Below are 8,554 nucleotides of genomic sequence, written 5' to 3'. Positions count from 1 at the left end.
TATTCCACACGACAGCAGTAGCCAACCACTCCAGAAACTGTGTCTGCACTTACTTCAGTCCTCTCAGCATAAAGGCACTAATAATTGACTTCCCTGGAGGAGATAGCAAGGATTTGTCTCCTTATCTTGCAGCTGAAGTGAATGCTGCCATGTGCCAGCCCAGTGTCTGGGAGCACTGATCAGATCAGCAGCGATGCCTGAGGGCAGCTGCTGTCACACCCCAAAGTGTCTGAGCTAAAAAAGTGGAGGAAGATCTCAGTTCTGTACTTCCAATGCTCAGGGTTTACATGTGGTGTGGTCAAGGGTCCAGCCAGGGCTCAGAGCTGGGGCAGGAGGTGGGAGTTGTGCTCAGAGCTCTCCAACACCTATGGACAGCTTGGGTTTGCTCTGCTCACCTGATGTCACCTCCTCCTTTAATCCTCACCTTTCCAGAGTGTCCTGTGGGACCAGAAGTTTAAATCCATCTGTTCAGTTTGTACGTGCAGCCTTTGCTGTACTCACTGTGACAGTGAGCTGCTCAGGACACCAAGCTCAGTGCCAAATGCCCCAGGGAGCTGCAGGAAGGCAATTTTGGAAGGCAAGGGCATTTTCAGAGGGAAGCCAGCAGGTTTTTTAAGGTATTGATATTCCAACAGTTCCTCTCCATTAGCTCCACACTGCTTGGGGAAGGAAGAGATTCAACAGGAACTCTTCAGTTCTGTGTTCTTTTCATTATCATTTGGTTAACATGGATAGGGAAACTTCATGTCTAGGATGCCTGTCTGTGAAAAGCCTGTACCATACAGAGGCAACTCACTCAGATGAAGAAAAATCAAATTTAAAAACTGCTTTTGCTTAAGAAAAAAATAGGAAATGGAACCACATCCACCTAGTAGCACCAAGTCAGGATGATTAGTGACACAAGCCAAGAACCACATAGGCAGGATGGATGACCCTTGCAGCTGGAAATAGTGAGCAGGGAGTCAAACTGACCCTTCGTTGGTTTTAGATGTTTGAGCTGCTCTCCCTCCCTGCAAGAAACAAGAGTCAGCCATCAGTAACCAGCCCATTGGGATTTCTGAGCCAGCAAGCTACAAATGGACTGCTTTTTAGGGCATGGTGACCCATTGGAATGAGCAGCAGCAACAACAGGCTTCTTTTATAGACTTCCTAATTGGATGGAAATCACACGCCTCTGTTATTATATAACTTCAGGGATGTAAGGTGGCATCTTGCCTCTGTCTGTTTAGGGCCATCACACTCCCCCTAAGATTGCATCTTATCTTCTATTTTGTGTTCTCATATACTTTTCAGGCACTCTCCAGCTCCAATTACAGTGCTTTCTTCCCTCGTTTAAAGAGGAATTGTTATTTTCTAGTTTTATGCAGAAAAAAAAGATTATATAATGCATAAAAATCAGCACATATTTTGCCTCAGTTTTTTTTCTGCCTTAATGTGTCACAATGCCCGTAGCAAGGGGAAGCATACGGAACTGTAAGTTTGGACTCTTTGGGAAGGTGTGAAGATATAAATTGTCTCCTCAGGGGGTTGTGCCTTTAGTCCAGTGCAGGCAGAGTGTGTTTCTGCTCACAGGATCTGTTACAGAACAAAAGGTGTGATGTTGAAAGCCAAGATGACAGGGACTGGAGGGACTCCCTGCCTTCAGTGACACAGGGACACTCAGGGTGTGTCATTGTCCTCCAGCTGTGCTTTGCAGGCTGGGGCAGCTCAGCCCCCAGAACAGCTCTGCCTGCTCTCCCACTCCTTACCTGCTGATCCAACTCCTGCAGCTCCCTGAAGGTGCTGAAGGAAGATGCTGAGGTGACCTCAGCAGAACAGAGGTGGGAAAGAAGTGTCTGAATTGCCTTCTTCCCACAGGAAACATGGGATAAAAGGGACGAGCTGCAGGGAGCAGGTGAAGTTGTGTTTTTTCTCTTGTCTTTCTCCACGTCCCTCCATCTGTGGCTGCCACTACTCACAGCTCAACATCATCTCCTTCAGAAAAGCACTGGGACAAAGAGGATTCTGTTCCCCAGAGAATGCAACTGCTGCTGGTGACTGACAGGTTTGCTCAGACTCCAAACATACCAGGATCTTAGTGCCGGGGAGGTGAGAGCTCCCAACAGTGCAGAATATTCTCGTTCTCAGGGCTGGCGGTTGGTAAAAATGCAAAATACTGCATTTGACATAATCTTGCTTTACCCCAAACTTAGGAACCAGTGCTGTCAAAAAAAGTGGCTGTCACCCAGATGAAGTTTATTAAAGCCACGTGAAGGAATAAAAACAAAAGAGATGATCCAAGGGTCACTCTGTATTCTTTTCTCAACAGTTGCATTTTGGCTCGAGGAAGGCACTAGGCCACATCAATGTCTGCTCCAAGCAGATGTGTTCTCTTTGAAATCCATGCACCCACTTATGCTCTGCCTGCATTAAGTCTGTTACTGGGTTTTTAGGAGCTTTGGCAAGTGCTATCTGTTAATATCTGAAGGTGGGAGTGTTCAGGGAGTTGTCGGAAAGGCTTGCAAGACTAGATCTGATCATACCCACCCACACTAATTAACACATTACATAAAAGTACAACAAGTTTCTCTTTGCAAACATCAGAATCACTTGCCCAGGCACTTTCTGTGCAGTTCTAGAAGAACTAGAGGGACGAACTCTGTCGCTTTTTAACCTCCCAGAACAATGGGTGAGTGGGGAGGGTTCAGTTCCCATTTTCAGGGCTCACTCCTTTTTGTCATGCTGTTAAAAAAATACCACTGGCAGGGACATGGCAGGAAGGACCTTTTAAAAGTTCACCAAGGGTACACGAGGGTGCATTTTTTTCTCATCAAAAACCACAAAATGAAATACTGAACACGAGGGACCAGATTCCTGTACAAAGGACTCCTCCTCTCCCTGCCCTGCCTTGCTAGCTCTGAAAATCATTTTGTATAAACACCAGCCTCTGAAACCACCTGGAAATGAAAAATCCTCCCATTTAAATTGGGCCTTTTTTTGTCAGGGGAAAATGTCCCAGATCAGCTCATGTTTCTCTGTCACTCAAATTTCAAACCAGCAGCAATCTCCTGTATAAAAGTGATAGCAAGGACTCTTTTACTTCTTCAGAGTTGGAGCAAATAAAACTAATTTCCTAAGAAATTCCCGTGATCTGCTCCTGCAGCTTCACCTGGATTCCTCCAGCAGGATAATAAATGGATATCCCAATCTGCATTTACTCCAGACTCTCACATGACATCTGGCTTCAAGATGGTGGCACAGAAAAGTGCAGCAATGACATAGGAAAACAGAAGGGAAAAAAAAATAACTTTGCAGCGGAGAGCAGGAGGCAGCAGAGAGAGCAGGGAAAACCAAAATTAAAATAAGTCAAAGGGCGGAAATTCCTCAGAGAAGGCCTTAGGCTTCAACAAAACTTGTCCACATTTGCAGCACTTCAAGATTACCCAACACTACCCTTATGTGGGAAGGGACAGCAGAGCTCAGCAGGCATTCCAGAGGAGCCTTTCTATTAAAAAAAGTCTTCAGTGCCTCCATCCACGTTTGCAGTCACTCGCTGGACTGAGACTGTCCTGTCAGACAACACTCACAAGGGAAGGAACTCTCTTCCCCAACTCTTCCTGGCTATCTGAAAGCAAAGCCAATGTTTTCCTCATTTTCTGTTTGCTGCAGCCCTCTCCCCCACTGTGACTGCTATTTGACCTGCTGTCCGCTGTGGGACCCTGGGGGAAGAGAGAGGCAATTCTGTGTGTGTGAGAGGAGTGAGATGATGAGTCTCAGCTACGTTCTGACTTGTTTATATTCATCAGAAAGAAATCAACAGCACTGAGTGTGTAAGACAGCTCTGGACATCTTTAGTGTGGTGCAGGGAAAGAGCAGATCCATCTAAGGGATGGGATTTGGGGATGAATGGGGATTTCAGTGTTTTTACCTCACTTTTGCATTAGGAAGTTACCAATAAACAGAATCTCAGCACAAAGGTTGAATTTCAGAGGACACTGCCCTTTCACCATGGCTGTTTGCTCTTGCAGCCTGGCACAGCCAGCTGGGATTAATGAGGAACTGGAATGGATCAGAGAGCACAAGGGCAAGTTGGTATCATCATCCCTTCCTTTCCCAAACCCCTCCTGATAAACCTGGTACCTTCAGGATTCCAGGCAGATCCTGGAAGGGTTCTCCCCTCATGGCACTTGACTTTTCAATTAATTGGGCTTCTCAAAAAACCTGAAAATAAAGCTCAAAAATAAAGCTGAAAGCATCTATTAGGGTGGGCCTCAAAACCACAGCACTGAAGTTTCTTTTCATCCTCTCCAGAAAGCCTCAGACATCCAGGAATTAAAAAGGAAAACTGCATTTTAAGAAACATGGTCAGAGGTGTCACAGTGCTCCAGGTTATAGTTCTGCACTGATCCAAGCAGGAGAGCTCCTCCAAACATTCACTCAGGCAGAGAGATTTCACCAGTGCCACTTCTGGCAGCATCTTCCTCTTGGAGAGCTCCAGGAGAGACAAATCCAGTGGTCTGCAGTGAGTCAGACCTGATTTTACCACTCACACCTTTGCACCTCAGCAGCAGATCTCCATTCTACATGGCAGAACCAAAGGATATATCCACCACAGCTCACAGCTGTTCTGCTGTACCTCAGATGTCTTTTAGATTGTGTATTTTGGCATATGGGTTTTGTCCTCATCTAAATTTTTATACAGAACCTCTTGCTCTAAGAACAAATGCTGCTTTTCCTTTCTATAACGTGTTGCATTTGAATTTGCTGAGCTTTTGACACACATTTAGGTAGTCAGACTTGCAGCTTCTGAGGCAGGAAAACACTAGAAATATCTGCTTTGCAGGTCAGGGTGCTCCTTCAGATGATGCATTTTGCCTCAGGCCACCCATCTATGGAAATCTATGGAAAAGCTTGAAAGCAGGACATCTATGGAAAAGCTTGAAATTTGAGTCAGGAGCCCTAAATTCATTCCTTTAATCACACATCCTTCCTTGAGGCACTCCATTCAGGTGTCTCCAGTCAGACTTGCTACTTTCCTGGATTGCAATGGGATTAATTCCTCTGCTAGCAGTGCTCCAATGTGCTGCTCACTGTCTCTCACACTGGAATGGAGTTTTGCCCTTCCTAGGACGTCAAAGAGAATATTTCATTACAAAAATAAATAATGTCTATCTGCTTCTGGCACTTCAGTCCAAGGGGATTTATCACTTTTGGCTGATCAGTGCCTGATTCAATGTCCCTAAAGCACAATGGGTTTATTCCCAGATGAATTCAGCATGCATTTAATCAGGTCTTTGCTAACTGTGCTCCCAAACTTCACATCCCATGAGCACAATACTGTCTCTTCTATTTTTAGAGCATTATCCCACTCCACTGTGCAGGTTGATACAATGGATTTTCCTCTGCATGGATTATGTCAGTGAATGTATGTTTGTACAAGCAGGCTCTAGTTTTAGTTCTAGGTTCAGTTCATCCCTAATGTGCTGCTGCCTACATGTGTGGCAATCTGGGAGTAACACTAAAAATATCTTTATATTTTATCATAAATGAACAAAAAAAAAAATCAGAACAACAATTTCACATATGAGTTCAGAGACAGAATCTTCCACTATTGAAACTCTCAGCTCTGCTGCCTGAGCCCTCCTGTCCAGCCTCCACAGGGGAAGTACAACAGCTTTTTTGGGCCCAGAAACAGAAGTCCTGGGTGGCCTTTAGCAAAGAAAACATTGCTTCATGGTTTGCTCCTTCCCCAATGTGTGCTGGGAACAGCTTCATCATGGGATGGAAAGTGAAGAAAGGGAAGGAAGCGTCCACTGAATGTCCATAACTTTTAGTTTTTCGAAGTAATTTTGAAGTTCCCCATTCAAAAAGCTGAAATGGGACCAGTGGCAGCTCCTGTGGAGAGAGGGGACAGAGTGTGTTTGGGATGGGATGTGCTGCCTCTCCACTGAGACAGCCCACAGACACTTCAGAAACAAAAATCACATCTTAAAACTATGAGTAGATTGAACAACTGAACTCTAAAGAATTAAACATCATAGAAACATTTCACACTTTCTGTTGTTCTTTCCAAGGGTCCACAGTCCACTCACTCAATCCTGTGCAAAGGTCATGTTACTATGGATATGACCTGCAAGAAATGTGTTGCCTCAGAGCAGCACAAGTCACATGAACAGGCTGAAAGCCAAGACTTGCTGATTCACAGTCCTGTAGGATTTTCATGCTTGTGTTGGGTTCACTGCAGAACAGTCCTTGTGCCATCAGCTCTATGTTCGTCCTTTAAAAGTGTTCATGCAGGTGTAGCTCCCAGAAAACTTGTGGATTTCTTCCAGTGCTGCCTGGGGGAGAATGCTGGGGTAGAAGCAGAAAGAAAATGAGCAGATCAGACAAACCCCTCAGTCTGTTCTAATGAGAGATGTGCAAATGTGCATTTACATACATAAATATACAAATGCTCAAAAATCAGCTAGTGAGAGATACAGACAAAACTGGCAGTAGTTTCCTGCTGTGAGGAGGCCTAAAGGGAGAAATTGCCATCCAGTCACTCTTTCTCTTCAGAAGTATTTATCCAAAAAAGTCTGTAAAAGCTGTAACTTGGAAGGTACCATCATGTTTTATTCCTTCCAAATACTGTATTCTGATATACACAAATTTAATCTGAGTTTCCTGGTTAACCTACCATCTGTTTATGCAAGGCATGTGGCCTCCTTACCCTAAGGTATGGATAGAGACCTGATTTCCTGACAGCTACTGGAATGGAAAATAACTTATTAATTCTTACCAAGAAGTGGAACAGCCCTTTTTCTTGTCAGTAGAATTTCTGGGAACTTTTACCTCAAATTTTATATTCGGAGCAAAGCATTTACTGTGAATTATTTTTTCTTGTTTGAAATGCATTACTGAAATTATTTTCCACAGAGGTCTCATGGCCTTGTTTCAGTTCCTGACTGCAGCAGCTTTTCCAAAGTCTTTACTGCAAACTGTCCTGGAAACACAACAGTGAATGTCCTTTCTCTTTGGTTGTCTCAGGATAGGAAGTTATGACTTTTTTTCCTTACGGACCTTAAAATTCCTGTCCTGATCATTCACAAAAATATTGATTCAATCGTTTCCCTGCTGTAACATAGGCAATGCTCTCTAAATGCAGCTGGGATGTAGAGGCTGTATGGTTCAGAAATCCTTCACAATAAAAAGCCTGGAATCCAACAACTGACTTCATAAAACCCAATCAACTACCCGCAGAAGATAATTGTTAAGAATTTCTCTAGACAAAAATCCAGTTCAGACCTCAGGAATCAAAATTTTGGGCATGAAACTGGTTTCATAAAGGGGTTATACACAGGGAAAACATCTCCAAAGGGAATCTCAGTAAGTGTCTCCCTTTTGCTTCCATGAATGTTTTTCAAGGGAAGAGATGAGAGAGCAGCTCCTGTCAGCCTGAGCTTTGCCTTGGGGCACAAAAACAAAGTCAGCCTTCCCCACCTGGCCAGGCTATTGCTGGGCAAAGGAAATCCTCACCTCTTTAGGATGACAAGAACATGCATTGTCCATGGCAGGAGCAGGAAGGCTTGATTCATCTGAACAGCTTCTACCGTCCTCCTTGCCACTGTCTCTGGCTTGAGAGGAGGAAAAAGACTAGGGAACCTGAATGAAGAAAGTAGAAAATAAAACAATTACATGGGAAGCAAGCTCCCTCTTTAAGGTATCACTGTCCAAGTCCTGTTACTCTAATTTATCACTGCTCACTGGCCTTCAGACATGCCCAGGACAGGCTGTGCTTCCAAGAGGCAGAAAACTCCAGTTCCAGCTAAAAAGCCCAAAAGCAGAAAGCCCAGCTCCAACCAGTACTACTGAGCTAGCTAAACAGTTAGCAATGTACATGCTGGTGCTTTCACAGAGAAGTACCAGAATGTAATCAGAGCTCTGATTCAGGGTTTTTCTTAATTTGAATGCAAACCAATAGCAAATGCTGTCTTTTCAGTGCTGCTGTTTTTACTTTTATTCTCTGCTCCTCTTTGCTTGATTCAAATCCTCGACAGGTGAAAAGACAAATATTTTCCTCCCTGTATTAAAAGTAATGGAGGAAGATAAGGCTTTTCCCAGCTCCTGCAATACTTGCAGATTTTCTTGACTAAGAGAACACAGTCTGTATGAACAGGTTATTTTACTCATTATAAAATATTAATTTGGACAGCCATTACTTGTCCTCTTGGACAGGGGTAAAAAGGAAGTACTGATAGTCTCACTTCAATAAGTGGCTGTCATTCCTTTCAGTGAGAAAGAATTAAGTATTCCAGTAAATAAAGAAGGAACTTGTGCTGTTAATTCTCATGCAATTTGCAGACTTGGTCCTTTTGCACGACCTCGATTGCAGATTGCCTCCCCTCCCTCTCTGGAATACACGCAAGGAAAAACAGCTTCCAGCTCTCTGCAGCAGCCAATGTCTCCCCAGAAGAGGCTGCAGGAGTATCCCAGCACACTGAGGGAACCAGTCTGATGAGTCCCAGGTGGCCTAGAGTGACCCTCTGTTCCCAGGCAGCCAAATGAGACATCGAATTCTCTTAACTAAATGAAG

General features: G+C 44.2%; 1 protein-coding gene across 1 annotated transcript in view; it reads right to left on the bottom strand.

Annotated features, from left to right (window-relative positions):
• Positions 1-2,214: 2,214 nt before the first annotated feature.
• Positions 2,215-8,554, bottom strand: part of DHRS3 (dehydrogenase/reductase 3) — a 29,682-nt gene continuing 23,342 nt past the window's right edge. The window contains exons 5-6 of the mRNA XM_085079853.1: positions 7,498-7,623; positions 2,215-6,330 (exon numbers count right to left, since the gene is read on the bottom strand). Coding sequence (XP_084935979.1) covers positions 6,246-6,330; positions 7,498-7,623 — 211 coding nt within the window. The 3' untranslated portion in view covers positions 2,215-6,245. The remainder of the gene's footprint in view (positions 6,331-7,497; positions 7,624-8,554) is intronic.

The sequence above is a fragment of the Lichenostomus cassidix genome, chromosome 21 (assembly GCF_008360975.1).
Source record: "Lichenostomus cassidix isolate B80296 chromosome 21, HeHo_3.0, whole genome shotgun sequence".
In the NCBI taxonomy this organism is placed as follows: domain Eukaryota; kingdom Metazoa; phylum Chordata; class Aves; order Passeriformes; family Meliphagidae; genus Lichenostomus; species Lichenostomus cassidix.
The sequence above is the reverse complement of the archived record's forward strand: the minus strand, read 5'-3'. Positions and strand labels throughout refer to the sequence as shown.